Source organism: Cyrtonyx montezumae, unplaced genomic scaffold (assembly GCF_038088225.1).
Source record: "Cyrtonyx montezumae isolate F1298 unplaced genomic scaffold, pur_monq_1.0 scaffold_36, whole genome shotgun sequence".
Classification (NCBI taxonomy): Eukaryota; Metazoa; Chordata; class Aves; order Galliformes; family Odontophoridae; genus Cyrtonyx; species Cyrtonyx montezumae.
Window position 1 is genome coordinate 12,433,986 of NW_027072041.1, and position 27,535 is coordinate 12,461,520.

At 35.3% G+C, this 27,535-nt stretch overlaps 1 protein-coding gene across 1 annotated transcript in view; it reads left to right on the plus strand.

Moving 5' to 3' along the window:
* Positions 1-27,535, plus strand: part of KIAA0825 (KIAA0825 ortholog) — a 185,584-nt gene that overhangs the window by 30,289 nt on the left and 127,760 nt on the right. The window contains exons 4-11 of the mRNA XM_065745607.1: positions 823-993; positions 9,167-9,261; positions 10,967-11,194; positions 12,186-12,451; positions 13,679-13,829; positions 18,425-18,615; positions 19,319-19,501; positions 25,416-25,526. Of these exons, the coding sequence (XP_065601679.1) occupies positions 823-993; positions 9,167-9,261; positions 10,967-11,194; positions 12,186-12,451; positions 13,679-13,829; positions 18,425-18,615; positions 19,319-19,501; positions 25,416-25,526 (1,396 nt within the window). The remainder of the gene's footprint in view (positions 1-822; positions 994-9,166; positions 9,262-10,966; positions 11,195-12,185; positions 12,452-13,678; positions 13,830-18,424; positions 18,616-19,318; positions 19,502-25,415; positions 25,527-27,535) is intronic.

Below are 27,535 nucleotides of genomic sequence, written 5' to 3' on the forward strand. Positions count from 1 at the left end.
GCAGAATCCATAAAAACATGGTATTGGCTCACCACCATTTGCATAGAAGGGCAAATTTATTATTTTTAAGGAAGTTATAAAAATAAAATAGTCATAGCCGTGTGGTATGGTAATACTGGATTGGAAACAATTCACTATGTTTTACAGTCTGACTGTGCTTAAAGCAGAATTCCCTGGATTAAGTGACATGATTATATGTTATGATTACAGGTGTTGAGCTTTCAAAATAATATGTTAGGTTTCTTCTTTTAAATACCAAATGCTTATAGGTATAATACTTGCTGATATTTGTTCACTGACAGTCTCACTTGTTTTCAAACCCCACATATTTAAACTTGTGGAATGTGAGATTGATGCTTCTTTTCACTCAAATGTCATACTCATCAATGGTATTGTGCTAGCAGATTGTTAAACAGACAAGGTGACTTGCCGAAGTGACAGTGTGGGGATGTGATGTCCCAAGCCATTGAAATGTTGTAATGATGTGCTTTTTTTATTCTGTTCAATCAGTTTTTTTGAAAAACAGTGGCTTTTCTGTAAAATGCAGGTGAGAAGGTTTCTGAGCAGTTCCTCGGAAAAAAATCGTAGTTAATGAATAAGAAAACCTAGAGTTCATTTATACCTTCCCATAGAGACGACAAATGTGAAAGACTTAGAAAGAACTAATTTGACAGCATTCTATAATGAGAAAAGGATACATTATGACATGTCAATGTATATATATATATATTACTTGATTTGCAGTGCTTCTCTACATTATCAATTTTTCAGTATTGTTTTCTAAGCAAAAGTGAAACTTATTTTATGGTTTTGCTTTAACAGCCTCCCAAGAATACCACAAAAAAGGAAGGAACTTCTGTTTAACACTGTATCAACTCAAATGTCTTTCTCAACTTATTGAACTCTTTTTATTCATGGAAGAAAAAATCGAAGAGCTCTCTGCAGAAATTCTGTTAATGCCTTTGTTTACGGAGAAGAATAAGAGTGTTCAAGGTAATGAATGCTTTTCCTTGTTTATTGATGCTACCTGGTGCCAAAGAACAATTTGGTATGATTTTCAAAATTACTTACCTAATTTATGCCATCATATTATGTAAATGTATCCATTATGTTACAGTATCCACTGCAAATCTTTCTGAAATAAGCAAATTCACCTCTTAGCACAGTGATTTGTAGAAAAGAACTGATGATTGTTTGTAAAGATGTGATATGCAGTAGTTACTGATGAAGAACTGTCGAACAATGTAACATAATGACTCCTATTGAATTTCATGTAAATACTCTATGTTCCATGTAGGACAAAGCAATATATAAAATCTGATTGTAACCATTTCTGAACTTGCCCTTCAAAGCTGCCTTTTTGAAGAGGGAAAAATAGACTTCTACAACAGTTTTATTGATCTTAAATGATCACATAAATATTTTAATATGCAGTCTTACTTTCACCTAGAGTTGTCACAACCACTTACAATTAGTGTCCTTCTTATTCCACTTGCTTCAGTGGATGTTCTCATAGAACTAGGCTCTACAACCGGATGTACATCTTTCACAATCAAGCCTAAATACTATATTTGCCTTAGTATCTGTCTTTCATCATGTTGCATTCATGTCTGATGAGGTCAACATGAAATCATGAAAATTTAGGTGAATAACACCTCCCACGTTACAGCATGCCCAAAAATGTTCTACTTTGCTACTTCTGCCATTCAAGAGATTTCAGGTCCCTAGAGAATCACAGAATCATGGAATGGCCCGGGTTGTAAAGGACCTCAAAGATTGTCTGGTTTCAAATCCCCTGCCATAGGAAGGGTCTCCAGCCACTAGAGTAGGCTGCCCAGATCCACATCCAGCCTTGCCTTGAATGCCTCCAGAGGTGGGATGTCCACAACCTCTCCGGGCGTCTCCATCCTCTTAGTGAGAAATTTCCTCCTAACATCTATATCTTTCTTAGTCTAAAACCATTCCCCCTTCTCCTGTCACTATCAACTCATGCAAACTGTTGTTCCTCCTCCTGTTTATACATTCCCTTCAAGTACTGGAAGGTCGCAATGAGGTCTCCCCAGAACCTTCTCTTCTCTAAGCTGAACAAGCCCAGCTCCCTCAACTTTTCCTCATAGGTGAGGTGCTCCAGCCCTCTGATCATTTTATTGACCCTCCTCTGGACCCGTTCCAAGAGCTCTGCTTCTTTCCTGTGCTGAGAGCCCCAGGCTTGGATGCAGTACTCCAGATGGGGCCTCACAAGAGCTGACAAGAGGGTGACAGTCCTCTTCCTCTCCCTGCTGGCCACTCCTTTTTTAATGAAGCCCAGGATATAGCTGGCTCATGTACAGCTTCTCATACACCAGGACCCTCAAGTCCTTCTCCGCATGGCTGCTGTCCAGGAGTTTCTTCCCCCAGTCTGTATCAATACCTGAGAATGCCCCAGTAATAAGTGTTTTCAGAAGACTTGAGTATATTGTAGGAAAAGATCAGATCAGAAATAAGGCCAATCAGCTCAGGGAAAAAGCATAGAAGGAGTAAAATGTTCAATATTTCCATAATAAAGCTGCAGGCTGAGAAGCAAGGTATTTTGGAAGTATAGTGTCAGAACTGATGCAAACAAAGAAACAAAAAACCCCACAATGAAATAGCAAAAGTTCAAAAGCGCATGTTTTGTTGGTAAGTTCTTCATCTGAAATACTGACACAGGTTCAGAAATGCAAGTTAACCTATGTGTATTTAGAATGTACATAAAAGCTCAGAATTTGCAGTCAAGCTCCATTTTTACTGTTGGTTTAAATGTATTTCTGCCTCCTTTAATTTCTCAGTTTTCTTAGTTTTCAAGAAATGGTAAGTGATTGTACACTGTGTTTTACATTACATGGCCTTGGTCCTACAGAAAGATGTTATAGTAAACTTCTTACAGGTTTAATTTGGAGGATAGACTGTACATTCAGTAAGGATGATTTTAGGTGTTTTTATTTGAAAGACCTTAGAAAAGAGAGAAACTCTAAAATTGGGAATGGATTTCACATGTTTAGCTAATGAGAGTCTAAGATGTGATCTCCAGTAATTCAGAGAATATAATCACTGCAGTGTTAACGAGAAATATTTTACTTCCCAGAAGTTGTGGTGAGAATTTTATTCTGAGGGATTTCTTCAAGCCAGAACTGCTCATCATAAGTGCGTTCAGTCATCTTTTTTAGAAACACTGTTTTACAGTTATCATATCTACAGTAAGCTAATCCCTGAATAGCATCTTATCAAATCTGAAAGGGGAATATTATTTTAGACCAGGTTATAGGAAGTAGTCTTCTAGGTAAAAAACCTGTTCTAAAGAAAACATAAAACTACACTTACCCTGAAAGAAAGATGAAAATAAGTCTTTTACAGGCAATACTCATTGTCATCAGACATATCTTTGTTTTCAATGTTCCTTTACTTACCAAGAAGTTTTATACAGAAAGGTTTGTTCAATTTCTGAAGAATATCTGAAAAAAATAAAAATGACCAGAAAAATTAAGTCATGACTTAATTGTTTGTTGGTGTTATTTTCACTTAACATTGTCAGAAATATTAGTTTTGGGGATGAAGTAAAAGCTGATTTGATGAAGGAAAATGAGAACAATGTTCTCAGTTATCTTAGTTTCTGATCAATAGCAAAAGTGATTTAATTTTTTTCATAAATGTCCCATATTCAGCCAGTACTCTTTTCTTTTATGTGATGGAGACTGGGTATTGATAAAAGTAATTGATTAGAATCCTTGCTTTATTTTCTACAGAATACATTGTAGTATGTGAATAGAAAATGTAATGGTCATCTTCTATACTTATTTAGAAGACTTAACTATCAGAGATGTTGTTTAATTTAACAATGTAGAGTGTAGCTATGTCCAAATTTGCTTTTAATTAACTGAGGTATGGGTGTCAGGTTTACAAATCAGCATGGCTTGCAGGACCAGCATAAGAAGCAGGGTAAATTAGCCCCAATGGAACTGTGTGCTGTTCTTGATAGACAGATAACCATGCTAGCTTTCATTGGTTTAAAGTTAAATTGGTCATATGCAAACTCACCTGCACTTACTGCAATGAAAGTGTTTTGGAAGCATCAGTGCTCCGAAAGGAGTCCTGCTAGTAAATTGAGAGAAACAAGCCAATTCATGAAAGGTAGGCTAATATCCAAGCTAAGTGAAGTTTTTCCAGAGAACTCATAGGCTGGAACTTTGCACTTGCTTCCTTTATTGCGGGTTGTTTTTAGGATTGAGGAGAGCCTTTTCATGTTTGTATCTCATGCAGAGATTCCACGATTTATTTTTTTTCACATGCTTATGTCAAATGTTGTGCTTATATCTACAGTTGTTTCAATGGCAGTTTCAGTTGATTTTTGTTCAGCATGTCTCATAGCACTTCACTCTTGACATACAGAACGTGCTAAAGTTCCATCAGAAACAAAGTGGGTCTTTGGACAGTTCATCTTTTTAATTTTTTTTTCAGTCCCAAAGATGGCATCTGAGTTTTATCTAAATCAGACGATTTCTTGGCCCTCATTTTTCCCTAAACCCAGCGATGACAAAGAGCAATGGCTGCATAAATTGGATGTAAGAAGAACACTTAGGGTTTATCACAGAAGAATCAAAGATTTCATATCTTCTGACAGATTGTTTGTACTCTTAGGGGGTCTTAAGAGGGGTCAAATGGCTTCTAAGAGTTCCTTAGCTAGATGGTTAAGGGATTGTATTAGGGAGGCGTATGTAGTTAAGGGTAAAGAGGCTCCCAGGGTTTGTAAAGCTCATTACACTAGGACTATAGCTGCTTCTTGGGTGGAGAGGTCGAAGGCTTCCACATTGGAAATTTGCAAGGTGGCCACCTGGGCTTCTCTTCATACTTTTTCATTGCATTATCGCTTGGATGTAGTCTCTTCTGCGGATTCTGCTTTTGGTAGGAGGTTGCTTGTGAACCGAAAAAAGAACAGTGAAGAAAAGAAAGACATGTAGTTCACAGTTCTAGCTGGCAACAAGACAAGTTTCTTTGCAGTGTGCACAATGGAATCCTATGAAGACCAATTTAGGCGGTTCAAAATAGATGTTAGAGGGAAGTACTGCCTACCAGTGTTCTCTGATGGTAACCCCATGGCACACAATAGCACCAAAGGAAACAGTGAACCAGAGTGAACTCTGTAGGGAGATGGATGCAGAGAGATTTTTTTAGGTGGTATGGATAGTTCTCCGTGTTCAGTTGGAGTGTTCTACATCTGTCATCTTCTGGAATATATTCAGAATACTCCTTTTCTCTAATTGTTTTGTGTAGATGGAAAAAAAATCTACAAATTACATTTTCCACTTGAACTTTTCAGTATTCTCCATCTAGTCCTTCCAGATTTTAGGTTTTGGATTTTCTTTGCCAGGCCTAAGTTTTGCACTTGATTTCAAATTATATTTGCATTATCTAAACAGAGTTTTAAAAGAAGAAATGGCAGTGTAAATACCCATTTTATTTGCTGCCTGCATAGAGTTCAGTTTTTTTCTCTCAAATCTAGTCAAATGAGATACTGACAAGAAGTTCTCAATGAACTTTTACGTATCATCTGGGCAAGATTACAGTTCTTTCTGAGAAAAAGTGTCTGTGTTTTTCTAACAATTAAGAACATTTCTTACCAGTGTTAAGTATCCTTAAGTATCCCTTTTCCCTAATGGTCTCAGATAATGGAAGGAGTAACCACTTTTTTTTCCTTTGGAAATTCATTTAGCCATCTCTTCTGCAGGTACCTCATCATGTGATGAGATAGTCTACTTCTCTCTTTACAGTCAGTTGAATTCTCTGAGACTTTCTGAGATACCTAGTACACGGAGCATCACAGGAGTGTTTCTCTTTGAAGGAACCTGGAACATAAAGTGGCAGTCAAGGAGTAAGCAGGAGATCTTGGTTTAGGATCATGCCAAGATGTGTTCTCTTCCCATCTTTAAGGGAGTTTTCTCTTCCCTCTGGCTTTTCAGAAGCTTCTTGTTGAGACTTTTAAAAAATCAAAAACATCTAACGTACTTTCATCTATGTCTCACTTTTTTTTTCATTCCAGTGAGAAAGGTGAACTTTGGACAGATCAGATAATGAGTACCAAGAAAAGCTTTTTCCAATGGAGCTCTTTGAAAACACTGTGGGCAAAGTTGTCAAGCCCTTAGGTTTACAAGCTTTGCCTCAGGGGACCAGAAAGATTTGCAAATCTGGTCTTTCCTTCACAGCAGCAGAAGAAATCCTTTTGTCTATATTCCTTTCTGGAAAGTTTAATAAAAGCAGTGCGGAATCAAATTTGTGAGGGACATCTTTTAATAGATGTTGAAGTTATAAAGAATTTTGCTTTGATCTTGCAGCAAAATGTTCAAGTATCTTCTTTAAGAACCACTTAATTTTCAGCAGATAAATCTGAAGTGAAGATGGAATTTACACTAGTAAGTAGTTTGATTTCATGTACTCTTTTTCAGTAATTGTTTTAACGTTGCTTAATATATCAGACACACACAAAAGTATCTCATTGAAGATAGGAAGTAGGAAGCTTTTTAATCTACTGCCTATAAAATCTATTTTATTTCTTCTTTTATTTATATCTGTGGTGGATTGGTATTTCCCATTTCTGCAAGACATATTTCGAGTAGTTTCAATTAAAAAATCTTTCTGAGCCTACCGGTTCCAGTGAGGTGCTTTGGTGCCACTCTTACCTTATGCACAGTTATGCACAGTTATGGAGTGATCATGTAATGTTTTCCTTGATGATTAGCTTCTCTTTGTTGATGTTAGCAGAAGACACTGTGACAGCTCTTCTGTGCCTAAATGTTATGAAAACAAATAGGAAGCTTTCGAGTTCTGAAGAATATTTAACTTAATGGAACTTTGAATACGGGGACAGAAAGAATTATATTAACAATGCAAGAGTGCTCCCTGTCACAACAAGAATGGAAAAAAAAAATTCAAAACAAATTAAGTACATTAAATACATTGATACAGTCTTTCGTAATGATAAAGAAGTTGTAGAATATACCCTGAAGAGGAATTATTGAAAAACTGATTATTATTATAATCTACCTCTATCTTTTCCTTCTTTCATGATACTTACATTTTTAAATGTTCTTTTTACAAATTCTCTAAATATTCATACGAAAAGATTTTTGTGTCTTTCCACGCAAATGGAATTCAAAGTTTGAAATGAGTGAAGACTGAAAGAATTTCTGTAAAAATCGATAGCTCACAAGGTAGGGATCCTTCCTCCTTCCAATTCCTTGTGTTCCTTTCTGCAAAGGCAAACTAATTTGGGCTGAGTGGCTTCGCTGCAGCATGTTTACCAGTCTCTTGGACAAAGCTACAGTTTTATTTCCCAGGAGAGTTTAGTGCAAGACAGTCACAAGAGAAGAAGTAATAGGGCAGTAATAGAGTAGTTTTATGTGTATCTTTGTGGAAACAATTTTTGAGGGGAAGTCTACGTAGCACTTGAAGTGCCTAGGCTTTTGTGAGGCTGCAGCTGTTGTGCCATGATCAATAAACGTGTGAAGGAATCCCCGCTTAGCGGACGAATTGAGCAAGATGAAGGACAACTTTAACTGGATAAGTGTTGGAGAAAGCAAAAAAATGGAAAAGAGAAGGTGATTTGATCTTGAGGCTTCTGTGGGAAGACCAAAAAATATTTTATACTTGTTTGTGCCAAGCATTTTAGGTTAAATACTAATGGTTTTCTTTAAAGGATACAAAAAATATAAATAGCAGGTCTCAGTAATGACAGTCAGAGAGTGTAAATATATAGGCATTAGAATTCCTCTTTTTATTAGAATTGGAAGATATATAGACAAATCAATTTCAAGCATATATGTATATATATATTTCAGGTAGAAAGTACAGAATAATTATGAGTGAAAATATCCAATCATTTGTCCTTTTTATTCCAAGTGGCATATAAAGAAAAATGTAGGAAGCTTCATCAAAAACTGTGTTAAAACTTTGGAAAAAGCACCGAACTTGTGGTGCTGTCTGTAACACCATGCTTTGAATGACTGGGGAGATAAGTTTATCTGGTTAGTCTCTTCTGGTGTGGTATTGTACCAGTTCAGCTTCTGTTTTTCAAACCTTGCATCTTATTTTTATTTTCTGCTGTCTTTTGTAAATTTAAATGAATATGGGAAAAGTAAAACAAAACAAAACAAAACAAAACAAACAAACAAAAAAACCCACCCAACTTTAAAATGTTATATAGGCCAATGAAAAGCAGAATGTTCATTTTCAGAGGGTGAACTGTTTAGGGGAAAAGTAAAAGCCACTTCAGGTAAGTGAGATCCCATGTATGTATAAATACAGGTTTTTTTCATAGAAATAATCTTCAAACCTCAGCTTAGTATACCAGCAGTAGCAGCATCATATGAATGAAGACCTTCATTGTTCAAGTGTAGTAAATAGTGTTTAGTAATGTTTGACAACACCAAATGGTTTGAAAATTCTTTTTTTTTTTCATTTAACATTGGTTATATTAAATGTAGAATATCTACACTTTTTTTGCTTGCTTAACGCTAGGAGATGGACTTAAAAACACAAGATTTTTAGTTTTATTCTCATATTCATTTCAATTCTCATATGGAAGTGACATCTACTCATCCTTATCAGACCAGGCAATATTCCTATTTCTTCAGGATTTATGAGTGAGCTTTTTTTACACTGTTTCTCAAGGAGCTTCATCTGTTCTTTTTCCTGTGGCCATTATTTTACTTATATAACAGTACTAATTAACTGTCTTTTTATTCTTACCATATTGGCTTTTCCAAATAACTAAAACTATAAAAATACATTAGTGAGCAATTCATTTTATTTATTGAACAAATAATAGAAATTAATTTCTGCACAGCTACTCCAACATTATCTGTTCTCCTTGTAACTAGATGACTGCATGATTGGTATAAAAATGAATAAATGACAAAATAAACTATATTTTACACATTATATGTGCATTTTTATAAAATATGACTATGGATTTCATCACGTTATTTAAAAGGAGTTGTGTATAACCTGAAGTCGACTTTATCATAACATTAGTATTCCACTACATCTTGTTCAGAGTTTTTTTAAGCTTCATATTGATGTATCAGAAGGTGTTGTAGGCTGCTGACTTTTCTACAGAATTAATCTTAACTTTGATCCCCTTTATCACACTGTGCAGGAGTTCTGAAGAAAGCTAGTGGGGAGCTTTTAATAGGAGAAACTAGAGCAAATGAAGCCAGTGTGCTTCCTGAACACTTACTTCAGGTAAAAGAGGTGAGTATGAAAAGAGCCTTACACTTTGTAGGGGATTTTCTTTTGTCTGTGTCTCCAATGCAGTCTGACACCATATTCATTATAAACACCTATTGGCAGAGTTTCATATACTGGAATTAGTTCTAGGCGCAAACTCTCAACTAAGGTGGGATAAAATCTTACAGCATGCATAAAGAATTGTTTGGTGCCTTTTAGGTTTAATAACAGAATGGTTTTAAGATCTTAAGTACTTCATAACCATCCTGTAAAAAAATTGTTGAAACATGATAGCTTTTATTCAGTATTGAATATATTGTCAAACACAGAATAATTTAAAAATCTCTAAAGTTTTAAGCATTTGATCATAATGCTGTCTGTAGGGACATCTACTCACATGATGTTCAATGTCTCAGTGTCTTTGATGTCAACAAACCACTGTGTAGTAAGCACTGTGCATTGTAGAACACATGTACAAGATTAAGCTTTAGTAGTCATTTACTACTCAACAAATTTTACTGATCATTTTGTGTGGTCTGAGTGTTCTAAGTGGTCTGATTTTGTTAACCGGTGGAGTTTAATTTTTTTACAGCTCATTTTTACTGCTGGAATGATTTTCTGAAATGTACTTTCAGTAATTATGTGGACTGATACTCCCATATCTTACAGATTACAAAGAACATTTTCTGAAGATTGGGTTGTACTTGACTCAGGATCAAAAACAAACAAAAATGTCACAAAGCAAAAATAGAGTAATTGCCAAAACAGTTGTATGAGTAGGCTGTCTCTTTGCTCCCTGGAGCTGAGTGCTGGGCCTGGGGAAGGGGCATGGAGGGAGGATGCAATTTCTAAACTGGAGTAAAGCTGAAAGGAATTCATGTTGAAGACTTCTTCATTGTCCTTCAATTAAGTATGGTGACTCATTAGTGTCAGCAACACTTCTTTTCACCTACTATGCCCTCATAGTAGGAATCTTGATAGTCTATCTTACACCATTAAAGTATTTCTCTTACACTGGGGCAGTTCTCAGTAGGCCACTTCTGGTGTCTGAGTGTTATACAAGCCATGCAAAGTGGAAAATAACTGTGTCCTATGATGTCTTCTTCTGTGCAACTGTGATAATTTCAAACACATCTCCTTACATAAAGCAAGAAACTGATATAAACTGCAGTCAAATACCATTTTATGGTAAAAATAAGAGATGTCTGTTTAAACACTTTAATCTGTGCTACACCTCTAAAGAGGTTAAATCCAGCGGGGCTAGAAGCTGCCTTCTTTAGCTGCATTACCATTAATATTCAAAGTTAGCAAATTCTGGTTGTTCCAAGAATTGTCACAAGATATCCATTGCTAGATTACTTGCTAAACTTCAGAAAATGGTTGTAACTTTGTTAAGTACGTATTAAAGATGATAAATAATGTCAAAATTCATGACTTATGTAAAAGCAGATGTGATTAATCAAGGCTTTTTACAAATTCATTTTCTTAAAACCTTGGTGATGAATAGAATATTGTTATACGTGTTCACTTTGTGAGAGTGTGTACACAGAATTTAATACAGTTTCAAGGTAAGGGAGATGTATTTTGAGTTATTCAAATGGATTTCAAAATGTTATAGTGTCCTTTTAAGTAATTCAGTTATGAATATTCATGCAAGTTTCAGACAGTAAGAATAATAACATTCAGTACTGAACTTGGATTTATTTAATAAAAATATGTATTATTTCAGCCTATTTTACTGAATTTTGGTTGGAGAAATGCATTTAAAGACCTGTCTTCTTCAGTGGCTCACTGTATAACAATAGCAATTCAGGATTTTTCAACTAAAATACTTCAACATGAGCGGGAAGAACAGCCTTCAGCAGCAGGCTGTGCAATGACTCTTGTAAACAACCAGCAAATAAGGGAGTCCTGCAGAGCTGTCCAACAGGAGGAGCAACCGAAACGAATTGCTAAGGCAGGTATCAGAAGATCTGAAGTTTGAGGGGAGACAGAATGCCAAGGCTGTTTGCCATCTACACTTTGAAGTACTTACAGTACCATTAATATTCTATATCTTATATAAGTGGTATTAAGAAGAAAGTGAGAAGCATTATAATCTGAGGCTGAGCAAAGCTTTATACAATAGCCTGTAATCTATACTCGAGAGAATTAACTTCTAAACTTTGCTGGCATTATTTTTTTCTCATCCACAAAGTTCTAAAACATTCTGATTATTATCTACACTGTTACCACGTGGTTTTGTGGGAAAATGCTGAAAGCTTGGAAGCTAACTATGAAGGGATTTCCTGTATTTGGATTTTTAGATTGGCCATTTAACAAATCAGCATAACAATAAATATGGCCAAAATAGAGTTCTTTGATTTGATGTGAAGGCTACTTATGGCAATGAATTAAATAGTTTATCTAAAAGAACATTTGTTTGAACATTTTTGAACTTACTAAGCTTTTCAGCTGCTCTAGCAGAATGGTGCTGATAATTTGCTTAAACTAACACATAAGCTTTGAGAAAATAATTTTAGGGAGAGCACTAGATAAACTTAGTAACAGATAGGTTTGCTTTCAGATTCAGTATTAAAAAGTGTATATTTCTCAAAAAGAATTAGTTTAGAAAATTATCTTAGTTTACAAGGAATTAACCTTACGTTTTGAATGTACATCTAATGAAGTCATAACCAAAGTGAAGATGTTACTAACATAGGATGGTTTTCATTATTTTTTCTCCATAAATATTATGTAGCTTTAAAGCAAGAAGGAATGTAGTAATAATTCATTTACTGTAGATAAATGTTTCTCCACTGTAAAACAGAATGAAATGTTTGTAAAGCTTGTTTGATGTATTTATGTTTTATGCCAATTTCATTATTCAAGAATGTGACCCAAGTGTGTATAAATTAAACAGTGCTGTCAGAATACAAATAATTTGATGCCACATTTATTTCTCCCAGTTTTGTTCTGACATCATGGGAGAACTTGACACATTGCTTCCATTGGCTCTGACATGCAGAGATGATTCTCTTCAGGAAATTAGAACAAATTTTGTAGAGGCTTGCAGCAAAGTAGCAACAGCTGTCCTGGCGAGACTAGAGGAGAAAAGTGAAGACGTTCCTTCCAAGGCTCCCCTGCAAAACTTGTATGCTGCTCTTTCCACAGCAATTTATGTCTATCAACATTTTACTATGTACAGCAATCTAATGAGAGAAAGCAGCAAAAAGTAAGTCCCTTTTACAGATAACTATTTAATTTGAATATAAATAATATAGGACTTAATTCTATTTTGATTTCACAATTTGATGATAGTTTCCCAAATTGCACTGTATTTTTTAGTGCAAGCACTACATGTAGTATTTATGAACAGACCTGAATCAGTTATCAACAATCTAAAGCAGCCATTGCAAAACAAATTATTTATGTGTACGATCTGCATTTGATTCCTAGAGAATAATTTTTATTTATTAACTTCTGTGAACCAAATGTACCCTGCTATCATATAAATAATGAAATAAGGCCTTAATTTACATTTTTTTACCTTTGCAATAGCTGAGTTTTCATAACATCAGATTTTGCACATAGCAATCTGAGATGACGTTACAAATGTATGCTTCTGAAGTTTTTCCCTATATCAACTTTTTCAAGTGTGTAAAAATATATCTAATCGACTTTTAGAATTTATTTTTCATTGCAAGCAAAATAAAACATAGTAAAGAAAGGAAGCAAGTGTTTGAAGTCAAAGACAGTATTTGACTTAGAGTTTAATATAATTATTTGATCTTTTAGGGTGGTTTTTTTTTTTTTTTTTCTTAAGATGCTAGGAATGTTTTTATTGGCCCATGTGTTTTGGCCATATGTGATATAAAGGTAGAAAATGGACCTTTGGTGGGGAAACATCTGAACTAGAGAAAATTTACAAGGACAGTATGATTTCTAAGGGGTTATTTGAACTGTTGAGGTACTTCCCCTCTGATGCTTTTTACTCTCTTCTGTGTGAAATCCGTCTTTACAAACTGGAAGTTTGAGCCAAGATATTGCTCATTAATTCTACCTACATGTGTTATGAAAAATTTTGCATACAACCTACCAAAAATAATCACTAGACTCTGTTTATGTTTTCTTTATCATAATGCTGATGCAACTAGATTTCAATACAGAATCTCTGAGTAGCTGAATGACAACTGCACTTTTATTGCAGAAAGCAGTCTAAAGTAATATTTTGCCAAGTTACTTCATTAAATGAGAATGTGTAGAAGAGTAGATGTAGTTAAAGATCTTGTGAAAGAGAAACCAAATTTTTTCAAAAGTAAATGTTGGGTTCAGACTCCAGGACTAAAAGGAAATGAATGATTGATTCCTGATAATCTAAAGCATTTGTTGCACTGGGAATTGTTGCCTTCTGCTGCATGGCCTTTCTGTCTCTGCTTCTTTGATCATTCTCTTTGAACAGACCTCTGTTCTTAGTGCCTGTCCAACAGTATCAGGAATTCATCAACGTTCTTCAGTTTCAAGTTACGAACTACTGCATCAGAATTTGTGCGACAAGCATTTTGCAGGATGCTGAGAGCCACCACTGGGATGACTACAAAGCTTTTTATGAGGTGTGACGTTAACTTTACTATGCCTCCTTTTTTACAAAATGTGTTATACCGATTGTCAGTTGACTAACTAGAAGCATAAGTTCAGCATAATTTTTACATAAAGATTGTTGGGATTAACTGTTTTAAAATATCTGTTTTTGCAGGCAGATCTCTCCGAGGGAATGATGTAGGAAGAAAATAATAAACAATAAATCATTAAAATATAGTTTTTGTGGTGCTTGCTTAATAAAATATTGTGTGTCAAATTCAAGACATGTACATGAAACTCAGTAGAAAAGGCATTGTCATTTTAACTCTTCTTACAGGAAGTGTGACGTGAAATTTGACCTGGAAAACATAAATCTAATTAAATATTCTTTGGTTTTCATTTTCTATTTTATTTTCCTTTTTACCTTTTGCAAGTGAAGGATGTAGCAAGAAAAGATGGTCAGTATAGTTCTCTTCAGAATTTAACTATGTGATGTTTCATCTGCATTTTGAAGTTGCAGGCCAGTTCTTAAATATTCTATCATTCTAATAATTCTCTGAATGAAAAACTCTAGGGATCAAGTGAATATATTATTTTAATTTATTTATTTATAATCTACTGACTTTTCCTCTTACTAGTTAAACGTAGACATACATAATTTGAAAATATTTTCATGTAATTTCAGGATTAAGTGGAAGCATTATATTCTTGTTTGTCATTAATAACTGAGATATCCCAATGACAAAGTCCAGCTTATTTCTTTCTTATTTAATTTTCTTACTTAAAGAATTAGAGGTTTTTTTAAAAAAACATTTTCTGTAGCTCTTGCATGGTCCTTAAAGACCAGAAAATAAACATGTGACTTCTCTTAGAACATGAATAACGTTTGATAAGAAAGTAACAGATTGAGTGACTTCTGGCAATTGATTTAGATCTGATCTTAACTGGTGGTAGTCTATGTGGTGCTGTGTCTGTTTATTGGTGACCCAGTAAATCCCAGGTGACTCATTCAACATGATGAAACATAACTGTCACAAATATTTGTCTCAACAATAACAACAACAAAAAAAAAGAGTACTAATTAGGTAAACAATGTTATTGTTTCTAATCAGAACTGATATGAAGAAAGGAATGAAGAAAGTTGGTGTTTCCACTCTTGTCTACCTGCAGGGCTTGAGTTGGGAAGTATGTAACTTTAATTCATTGCACCAGTCTTCTTCCTGTAAAGTGGGCCATGATCTGCTCAGAATGCCTTCAAGAGAAATGATGCTGAGCAGCTATTGCCTCTGTGTGACTCTTGTAGGCATCTTGAGTGAAGGAGGTTGGCTTGAAATCTGTTGGTTGTTACAAAGGCAACATCTTACTGAGACTTTTAGCTGTGAGAGGTGGTTCCTTCCAAACTCAGTAGGAAGTGTGAGGCTCTTCATCTTGAGTCATGCAGATCCTCCTGTGAGCTCACAGCCCAAGAGTTGCTGGGACAGCAGCCAGGAGACCTTGCCAGTTATAAAGGGCAGGCACTAGTGAGGGGATCTGGGAATGAGGTACTGCCCTCTAAGTGAGGGATTACAGATGCCCTTATATGCATCTGTAGCTCTCAGGCCTTTCTCAGTGGGACGCCTTGTTATAAACTGCATGATAACCTTGCTTCTTCAAGGGGAAGCTACACTTGGCTTTCCTTCTTCTGCTCATCTCTGTACTAGCCTAGTTCTTGAATCTGCTTTAGTTTGGGACCTCACTACCCTTTCCTCTCTGCCCTCCTGGTTTTGAGTGTTACATGCAACTACAAAAAAATTAGTAATTGTTTGCAAATCCCAAATGCAGCTTCAAAAGGAAAAAAATACATTTTCTTGTCCTCCCACGAACTAAGCCAAATATTTTGTATAAGTTAGGGAACATTTATTCCTCATTCTTTAACACATGCTTAATTATCTAAATGGCAATGCTACATCACAGGATCACATGGACTTATTCTTTTTTCCCCAGTAATGCAAGGTGTGCAAATCTAGGTGTTCTTGCTTTGTCAGGGGGATTGGACTAGATGATCATTCAAGGTCTCTTCCAATCCCTGACATTCTGTGATTCTGTGAAATGATACTTGAAAGTATACGTGATATCTTTCCATTCTACTAGTCACTAATGCTACAGTTATAAGTGCTTGGCTTATCCTGATTTGCAGTCATCCTGAAAGAAGAGAAAACCAATGAGAGAAAGCCAAAGGAGAAAGAGGGTGAAGTTGTCTGTGTTTGGTTATACAGAGCAGCAGTTTCCATATCCAGTTATCTATTTATTTTTATGACACTAGTGAGAGAGGACAAGATTGGTAGCAAATATTTATTACAGCCTATAAAACAAAGTGTTATTTTCTTTTCTACATTGCTAAAATAAGCACAGTGTGTGTTTTAAATACATCCTCTAACCTATTTCAGTACCTGACTGTATGTCCTTCTGACACACACCTAAATTGATACTGGTAACTGGAATTAAAATCATATCCAAAAGAACTATTATGATTAGAATTTTAATTTGAACTTGAATACAGAGATCCTAATCACTATGATGCAACAATGAGTTTTTGACAGATTTTGTGGTACCGTGAGATCTGAAATGAACTTTATCAGCACAATTCCCATACAGCACTTAAGCTAAACTGTCAGGGAATTAAACTCTCTGGGTTCAGTATCTCTCTGGCAGAGTACGCTGAACACCCACTGTGCCACTGTGCCAGCTCTCCAGATTATGTTTTGGAATGAAGCTTTTAATGTTGCAGACATCTGCTGTAGCTTTAGGAACTTATGTTTTCCAATAGATAAAGAATAAAGAATTGTCTGTTCAAAAATAATATTTGAGTGGCTTATGTAATAAAGTACAGCTGTTTTTTTTTTTTTTCTGATATATAAGCTAAATAACAGCTCGCATCTGTTTTTATAATATGAAGCTTACAAAAATAGCAGATGTTTACCAGTAGAAATGCCTAGAAATGACAACAAATAGAAAAAATGGTCAGAAAAGAGGAATTAATCCCATTAAATCTTCAGTTAAACTGTTGCTTCTGCAGAGGTGGTACAATGTTAGAAAAGCAGTGTCATTCAGTTTACAATATTAAATCAAATAAAGCAAAGAAAATAAAGTAATTTGTGTTTATAGTTGGAAACTGACATTTGCCATCATTTAGTTATTTACAAAAATAAATGCTCTGTGTTAGAAAGTTCCACTAGAATTATATTTCTGATTATTGTCTGCATTTTTTAATACATTTTTGAATTATTTTTACAAGCTAAAGTTGTGATGTAAATGAATTTATTTCCATTAAGACTAGGTCCTTTATAGCTGCTACGTTTATTCTATAAGAATAGAAATTTTTTTGCTAAGTATGGGAAGTGCTACTAAAATGGCTGTAAGATAGCTTCAAGGCCTTTACATTCTGGAGAAGTTGTACTGGAATTAATCTGGAGAGTAATCGTGATAGCATAAGCAATCCACACTTAGATAAATTAATTATTAACTTTTCAGTTATGCACAGTTATAAAGTTACGAGCCAAGTTATGAATTAAGCTTATACTTTATTATAATAGTGTTTGAGTGTAGCTAGCAAAAATATTTGAACTTTTTTCATGTAAGAAAAATACAAAAAGAGGGAAATACTGTGTTATGACTCCTGTAGGTCCTGATCCACTTTTGGTCAATGTAAGAGTATTCCATTTCAAATTATTTAGAAACACATACCTAATGCTTACCTGTACAGAGTGTTAGTGAGATGAGTTAGAATCAGCTTGAAAACAGTTCTAATATTGTCACTAACTTTCTGTGAAGAAATTTTGGCATATACTTTTCCTTTGTACTCTCTTTGTACTTAACCTGTAGTACATTTTCCTTTTCTATCTTAGTGAAACCAGGTAAATTGGATGTTTTAATGATTTTTTGTCTTCTTTTTTTTTCCCCCTAAATGAGATGTTTGAGATATGACAATCATAAATTTAATGACTAAGGCAATGTTCACAAGTTAGGTTCTTAAGTATTTTGTTATAATTTACCACCCTTTAATAAAGGTTTCATTTCAAATAGGTTCATTTTAAGGTGTGTGATACACTGAAATACTGAGTAATGACAGGTTCCAACATCCTGCCAAAATAGCATGTTTAAAAAGAAGCCAGATTATTTTGTTTAGAAAAAAATGATGTTCAAACCCCTGCAGTGTTATTTTCTATATCTGATAATGTGAAAATATCATTACACTCTTAAAATATTTCTCAATTCCATTGGAATGTAGGAGGTGAATGTTCAAGACTCTTTTCTGTTTCAACTTCATCCTAGTATTATTTTCTGAACAGGTATTAGTTGAGGTATTTGAGCATGGATTCAAATAAGTACTTCTTAAGCATGTTACAGGTTGACTGGACTTGTAACTCTATTGGTTTTGATAGTAGGTTAATTAAGGATATAGTAAGTTGTGATGTAGTTCTGTGTCAGAGCTCTAGTTTCACATCTTGTCAAGGACCTTTATTTGGTCATTGTATGCCTATAACACTTCAGCTATTTCCTTTCAGATTGAATTAATTAGACTAACAGAAACTGAACTGACATTTTGGAGAGTGCGTTTCTATTATTAAATGTGTGGTGGTTTTGCTAGGGTGAAAGATGCTCATTCTCAGTCCAGATGTGGCACTACTTCTGCTGTGCTCTTCATCATGATCTGTGGACTATTCTACCTCCCAAGTTAGCCCAGGAGATTTTTACAGATGTGCTAGAGCAATCTTTGGCTGTACTGTCCTCCAGATATTCCCAGGCCTGTCCTACTTACAAGCGAACCCCACAAATCAGGTAAAGATTTTATTTTTAATGCACACTTTTTAGTGGCTAAAGCTCATAAATCTTAGTTTCCTGTTATACACTGATGTGATTCAAGTTAAATGATTGTAAATACAATGGAAGGAATAGACATAATTTATTTCATTCTAATGATCATTTTAATTCAGTGGATTTTATATGTTCAAGTCCTGTGATACTCTAACAGTCAGTATCAAGTGGCTGTCAGTTATGGACTCAAAATTTTCCACATACTAATGTGTTGCCTGACAGTTAATGTTTTGTAGAATTCAAGATTAAGTTCACTTGTCATTACTTTATTACTCCCATTAGATATGAAAACACAAGGAGAATGTATATTCTGTTTTCATTTTTATCATAAATAAATTTGCATTACTTTTTTTAAATTTGTAATGTAGACAGTAAGTTGTTCCCATCTAATAGCACGGTCTTTCTAAAGAAGCGTTTCCATGTTTTGCAAGTCTTCATTTGACTAGTCTTAGTAGCATTTTTTTTTATTTTTTTTTTTGTGACTAACTCTATATTTTCAGTACAGTAAGTTCAGTGATTCTACAGCAGGCACTGATGAAAGATGCAATTTCAAGTCCCTGCTATAATTCAGACATATCTGGTTGTCAGAAGAGCACTCTATTTAACTGAAATCTACCACTATTCTGATGCATCCAAGTAATATTAATTTCCCTTTTTATTTCTACAGAATAGATATTGCAGCAATTTTGATGTCCACTGAAAATATGCTGTGGTCAGCTTGCAGCTCAGTCCGGCAATTTCTGGATCCACATGAAGACAGAGATCTCAAGATCTATAAAATACATAGCCATTGCAATAATATGCTCTCTGTGCTAGCTATTTTAACTTCACCACTGAAAATTTTGCATGAGTGAGTATGAATTAAGCATTCTATTTCAGGCAATATTTCTTTTTCAACTTACATTGATACATTGGCAAGATGAATAATTGTGTTGAAATACAAGTGCTGTAAACACTGCTGAAACAATTTGATAAACTTTGACTCTTTACTGATTTGGTTTTGAAGTCATCTTTACAATGTTGCCTAGAGGTCTATTATGTCTGCTGGTATTTTGTTAACTTTGGACCAAATCCTTAATTTGCATATTTGTCTGATGGTGACAACACAGAAGATAACAATGATTTTCTGATTTTGTTTCCTCTGTAACACAAACAGTAAAATGTTGTTGATTATTGTTTACCCAGATGTACAACTTGCTTTTTAAATAGGTTTTGTTAGAAACATGTTAATGTAAAATTGAAATCACTTCCTATTATGGTAAGTAATAACAGCTTTAGTAAAGCCTTTGAAAAGATTTTCAAGAATTAGTGGCTCATACAATTGAAATATTTTGTGTTATTACTAGTTCAGATTTACCTATTCAAGGTAAACTGTGTTCTGCTGTCAATCCATAAAAATTTTGTGAGTGCTAGAATTTAAAGGAACACAATTTACTGCAATTGTTATCTGGTTACATGGCCAGTGAGTTCTTATGAAAATAGTTCTTTTATATTGTATGTTTCACTATAGACAATTTGTCAGATAGCCTAACTCACTATTGTATTTCAGATTAGCAATGAAAAACTTAAACTGAACTGATTGTCATATGCTTTCTCTTTCCTAAGTCTCAAATCAGACCTTCTGCATCCTGCCCTCACATAGTGTGTTTTCTTTATCATAAGCATGCTTAGACCTGCTTTTAAATTCACCTAGGAATCTTGGGCCACCAGATTTTAGCACTCACACTTTTTGCATGTATCATTTTTCTCCACCCTTTTCTGCCCTTTCTAAATTATAATCAAAGAATCACAGATGGTATGGCTTGAAGGAGACTTTTAAAACCATCTCTTTCCAACACCCCTGCTGTGGGCACAGATGCCTCCTTCTAAATCAGGTTGCTCAAAGCCCCATCTTACCTACCTAAGAACAGTTCCAGGAAGATTTGAAGATCAAGGTCTGAACAGGGAGGAGCCATTGACTCCCTCAAGTGTAGAGAGGCCTTGCCAAGAGATGTAGGAAAATTGAAGGGCTGTACAATCACCAACTACATCAAGTTTTAACAAGAGCTAGGGCTCAATTCGCACCTGGAACAGCTCAACTCTGGCTGTATTTACAGACTTGGGGACAAGAGACTGGAGAGCAGCACCGCAGAAAGGGAACTGTGTGTTTTGGATGACAGAAGGTTCAACACGAGGCAGCAGTGTGCCCTGCAGCCCCAAGGGCCAACCCTACCCTGGGATGCAGCAGGTCCAGCACTGCCAATGGGCGAGGGGATGGACTGTGCCCTCTGCTCTGCGCTGCCTGCAGGTTGGACGCCACAGTGGAAGAAAGGCATAGAGTTGTTAGAGTCCAAAGGAGGGCTACAGTGATGGTGAAAGGTCTGGAGGGAAAGGTGTGTGAGGAGGAGCTGAGGGCAGCCCTCATGGCAGCATAGCTCCTCAGGGGGAGCAGAAGGAACAGCATGGAGCTGTGTCAGGATGGGGCAGCTTGGGGTCAGGGAAAGGCTCTGCAACAGCAGGCAGTGGGCATGGAAGGGGCTGCACAGGGCAGTGGGCATGGTGTTTGGACAGTGCCCTCAGACACGGGGTTTGGGTCATGAGTGGTCCTGTGTGAAGCCCAGGGTTGGACTCAATGATCCTTTTGGATTCCTTCCAACTTGGGATATTCTATCAATCTACTCAGAGCTTCTGTGTTTGCTGTTAGGAAACACAGGAGGGAAATAGAAGGATGAAAAATTTGTAGCTGGCACAACAAATTCTTCTCCAAAGTTTTACCAGGCACTGAAGTGAGATTGAAAGGCCTACAATTACCAGAATCTAATTTCTTGCATTTCTTGAAAGCAGAGACATCATTTGCCATCTTCCAGGAAACCTTTCTAGATTTCCAAGACCATTGGAAAATATTTGAGAAAGATCTCTTGATGATGTCAGCCATATCTTTCATCTCTCTGACTTAAAAGGTGCCAAGAAGACAATTGTGAGGGCAGCTTTAAAAGTAATATCTCCTTCTTTAATTATGTTGCCACAACTTCAGAGTCATATGTTGATGGCATGGCAGTAGAGGTTGAACCTTCCCACAAGTATTTGGTTAAATAACTTTGTGAATTTTTTGTTGTCCTTGTAGTCTTTTGTACAAAGCTTTATTGCTTAAACTACCTTATCCTCTTTCTCCAGTTCCTGCAAATGTTCTAAATGTGTATTTTTTATGTCCACATCTGCCCAGGTTGTACAGAAAGCTCTTGAGCAATAGTGAAATCCAGAATATGGTCCTAAAACCTACCGTATGTAACTGTTTTCTTGCTGCTGATCCAAATCTCTGAACGAGGATTTTAGTCCCTCACAATGGTTGTTGTGCAGACAAAGTCATTATCAGTTACTCCGATCAAGTGTCTGGGTTTTTTGGCTCAAAAATTTCAACACTATTACTCTGTTCTGCAGGAGAATCCAACACTGTTCTTCCCTATTTTTTCCTCTAGAATTAAATAATCTATTAGAAAACAAGTTTGAAGTATGCAATACAGCACCCTCATTTTCCTCTTCTGAGCAGTGACTTTTGCAACAGATCAAGCTGCTCAAGTCAAAGCAGATTTATATTTCTTGTGCTTTTTTGATACTCTTTAGCCTTAGGAGATTTCATTCCTTCTGTTTATGAAGATCAAATAAATTAAGGTGGATGGAGCTTTTTATGATTTTGTCTCACAAACTTTTATATCTTATTTTCTCAACAAGGAATCAAGTCAATAATGCAGATTATGAAAGAAGAATGTAGAGGTTCTATTGGTAAAATCTACTGGGTAAAATTATCTTTCATTCAATACAGAAACCTGAAATATTTATCTTAATTTTAATATGTGAGTTACAATTCATGAGGTTGCTTCTTAGTCTTGTTTCTTCCTTATAAAGAACTAAATTCTTCAAAGTCTGTAAGGAAATAGCATCAGGATGCATCTTGTTGGCATTTCATTGTTTTACGCCCACACTGAGGTTTAAAAGATCATTTATCACCTTGTCATACTCTACAGAAGAATAAAACTACCGTATCTTGGAATCTTGGCATGGTATTAAATACTTTCACAGGTGCTATCCACTGCTTTGAGACTACACAGACAGCTTCTTTTACATATCTTGTAGTCAAAACAGATTTCTTACTACCTATTATTACATTTCTATAGAAGAGTGGTTGAATTAAGCTGTCTGGCACAGAGCTGATTCCCTTTCCTGGCAAGAACTGCATAGCCAACACTGGACACAGAGTATTGCTGGCACCAAGGGTTGTTTCACTGTCACTTATACACTTCATTTTTTATAATGTTTGAAGGTACTCTGAAATTTAAACAGCGTTTAAAGCTATCACATTTTCTCCATGTCTTTTCAGAATTTGCAAAGAGATTTTGCTTTGTGCCTCAGAATTTGCCCTGTGCTTATCCTCATGTGACAGCTAAGGAACTATACTTAACAAACTGCATTAGCCCTGAAGCTTCTAAAACATTTCATGCAGTAACAAAAAACATGTATCTGTCATTCTTTCCTGTAGGAACATCTTGTAACTGTCCTTTGCTATGTTGTGAGAAATATTTTGGAGATAAAGTAACATTTTTTTTCTAGAATATTCTCAGATTATTGAAATTACTATCTTTAATTATTTTGCAGTCTAAGTACTCTTTTTATCTTTATAACAATCTCTGATTATTTTTTAATCTTCTGTTATTCGTGAATTCACAAAGAGCACAAATTTACTATATGCTAACCTTTCTGGTCTGATATTGCTTACGTGAGATCATTTTGAAGTCCTTCTTGCTTTATTTGATCAGTAAAATTAGTTTCTAAATAAACCGTCCTATATTTTTCAGGAGTTCAGAAGCCAGTGAAGGAATTGGGATAACTGTAGACACGTTTTTCTTACTGAGCAGTGTAATAATATCTCTTCTTTCATCTGAGGTCACATAGGGAAGCCTTTGTAGGCATTGTCACTGTACTTCTCAATTACTTACATGAAACTGTGAAAAAGAGTTAAAAAGCGATTTTAAATAATAAAACAGTGAAAATCATATACTGTCAGTGCTGTTGTGACATAGCACCCTATAAAGAAAGACTGAAATTTTTCATTTTAGATGTGATCCTGAAGGTTGTATTCCAGTTGGCTTTCAGTCTATCTCTAGTTTTGAGCATTTAGATCTATTCTCACTGTTTCTGTTCTGTGGCAGTGGCATTTTTTTATGTCATATTTAACGATACTTTTATCTTGAGAAAATCTTCATACCTCTTTTTTTGGTATTTTTAAATGTCTACTACTCTTATTATAGCAGAAAGAATTCTTATTGAAAATTGGGAATGAAACAGAATCACTTCAGAATGGAAGGCAAATATACAAGTTTTGTAGAACTGGCATTTTTAAAGTTACCTTTTTTACATAATTTGAAAAATCCCAACTATAATACATAAAGAAGTAAGTGTTAGAGAAGGAAAGTTATTGGGATGAAATTTTCACATCCAAAAAAGCTGAAAAGATGCAAAAGAAGTGATAATTGATTTTAGAAAAGCAGTATTTCCTAATATCATCCTGAATCTCCCCTGGTGCAACTCAAAGCCATTCCCTCTCGTCCTATCACAGTTACACAAGAGAAGAGGCCAACCCCCAGCTCACTACAGCCTCCCTTCAGGTAGTTATAGAGTGCAGTAAGGTCTCCCTTGAGCCTTCTCTTCTCCGCGGTGAACAATCCCAGCTCCCTCAGCTGCTTCTCATAAGACCTGTGCTCCAGAGCCTTCACAGCTTTATTGCCCCTCTCTGGACATGCTCACAGCCTTGATGTCTTGCTGCCAGTGAGGTGCCCGAAACTGAGCACAGTACTTGAGGTGCAGCCTCACCAGTACTGAATATAGGGGGATGATCCCTGTTCCTGCTGGCAACACTATTTCTGATACAAGCCAGGATGCCAGTGGCTTTCATGGCCACCTGGGCACACTGCTGGCTCATGTTCAGCCAAGCATCGACCAACACCCCCAGGTCTTTGTCCTCAACTCTGTTTCCTCTAAATTAAAATGAAATATTAACTCTGTAAATTGTATTCTCACATATATGTCTATAATCAGAAAAGTAATTTTTTGCTACTGGTTGGTTGGACACATCTGATTTTGTCCTCTCACACTCCTTATGTAAGAGCAGTGATGGAGTAGAAGTAACGTAAAACTAGCTTAGTTAGTTTTTCAGCAGTCCTTAAACTTGAAAACTGCATATTTTTTAACCTCTATAATATGTCTTTGCAGCCAGTGAAGGAGATGGAGGAGATCCAAATCCTCTCACTTTGTTTTTTTTCTGTTTAAAGTCTATGTCATCTTGCATGTTATACAAAAGATAACTATTGCCATTTCAAAAGATAGTTTACTTTTGTTTACGAGAAAAATATTGATAATATGATACACATATTTTGCAGAAACAAAAGAGGAATAGAAGGGAATGACGGAAGAAAATTTGCTTATTCAGTGCATCTAAACCCATAGTTTGAAAACCTGCTGTATAAGAATAATTATATGAAGAAAAATCTTATTTAACTGTGTTGTCTGTGATAGATGTTGAGACAAATGGTGAAGTAAGATGAGAATGACATTTTTAACATCAGACAAGATCAGTAAATTTGCAGATATGTGTATGTACATGTATATTTAGTGCCAGTTATCTTAAAGGATTCTCTCTTCTATTGTTATATATTTGTGTTATTGTTCCAAAGGGATTTTCAGTCTTCCACATCATTCAGAAGTATTCATGATGTTTTTGGGTTTTTTTTCAGGACACTTTTGAACAGTTCTGGAGAACAGCTTCCTCATGATCTTTCTAAAGGCTCTTATCATCCATTATGTTGGTTATTTTGCATACCATCATCCAGTCCTTCCTTGCTGAAGTGAGTATCAAAAGTTGATTGTAAAAGAACTACCACACAGTCAGTTCTTTCAAAAGCAATTACATCCAAATGCATGGCTAATAGACATTCTGATGAAACAACATGGAAGCATTTTTTGAAATTCATTGCAGATTTCTGTTGTCTTTGAAGCTAAGAATCTGAGAGTGGTAACATTGAAAGCAGTACATTGTAGTTTTTTTGCCTGTATGTTCATTATGTTTGATATTTGACTTGTGTTTAAGATTTTCTTGTATTAAGAGTATATACCAGTATAGTAGTTCAACACAGGTTCTTCAAGAATTATAATTAAAAGAGAGTTAAAGAATGTGCATCTATTTGTGATCGCTAGTTAAAAAAGCTTCTGATAGATAAAATATCACATTGAAATATATACTTCTTGATAGTAGTCAATATTTTGAGGGTGATTACTGCATGATTAGAAGAAAAAGCTTACTCTGTTCTTCTCTGTCACTGCATATAATGACAAGTTACATATGAGACATATGCTACCAGCTGTGCTGTCATTCCCTTTCTAATTTTGAACTTAAAGTACTCCCACACCAGTTTAGATACTCTTCTAACCCCTTCACCTCCTCCTCCTCTTTGGAAGTTATTTCCTGAGAGATTTTCACTTTCCATTTTCATGAAAAGCTGTTTTGTGAGTTGTTTTTTCTGTTTTCTGAAACAGAAAAGTATTTTCATGTTTTGGAAGAATATGTTATTATATGAAAAGTGACTTACTGAACACCACTGTGCTGTTGATTTATTACTTCTTATGTTATATCATCCCCATTACAATATTTATCCCATGCTATGCAGCACATTCTGTTTTCTTTCCATAACCCTCACCCCTAATGTCATGTCAGTGATACTGCTGTCTCCTTTCCTCATGCCTCTGATACTCACTGAACAAGATGCAATAGATGGTTTGACTGAGTCTGAGGTGTATGCCCGGCTGACCAAAAAAACAGACACACTTTGGTGTTAACAGAGATTAACTGAATTAAGATTGTGTCCTTTTCTCCACTGAAAAGTAGTAGTTCAAATTCTCTAGGTCTTGAAAGATAATGTTTGTGGAATTTCTATTAATCAAATTTCAGTAAAATTAGCCAATGATTCAGTAATTTATGCATAGGTGGAGAAATAGGAGAAGGGTGGATACAGCAGAGAGTCTGACAACATGATCACTAAAAAAGATATTTACTGTATTTCTACGAGTTAAAGACTCGTCATTTTTTTCAACCTTTAATCCAAAGCCAGTATTCAGAATTTAAATTCTAGTTTGCATTATGAATTTTGGAAGATGATATTGCAAGACTTTATCCTCTGCTGCATTAAAGTATCTAAACAAAATGTTGGTACCATTTCACTCTGTGAATTTCTCTTTTTTGAGGTGGAATTACAATTTTCCAGGCTCTGTTCAGGACAGACTTACCATTAATAACATAAATATAAATAGCAAAAAAAAAAAAAAAAGTATTCTAGACTTAGAAAGGGTTTGTGTATTTTCTCAGAATGAAAGGTGAGAAGACATACATCTTTCTGACCACCGAAGTGTCTTCTCTGTCAGATTTCTATGGGAAAATGAGGAGTCCAAAAGGAAGCACATATCTCAGAATTTATAGTTAGTGTGCCTATGTGAAGACAATCCATGTATTGTGCAGTCTTGGTGAACTGCACTGGTAAAATATGTAGCATCACCTTTTAACAGCACAGCGTTCAGCTGCTTAGAAAAAAAAAAAGCACTGAATACTCTGTATGTTAAGTAATTTTGAGTGATGTGTCCTGAGGTGCTATGATTTGTTATTGGTTTTACACTGTATATGGAAGGTTTTCTTTCTTGAAATATTACAGTTAGTATATCAACAAGACCCGCTATGTTTACGTACTGCAGAGAACCAATTAACAAGTGGAAGCTGATTCCTTATTGATTGTTCTTTAGTCCTACTTCTGAAAAAAAAAATAATAATAATTCACTGTGCAGAACAGAGTTGAAAGCAGAGGATATT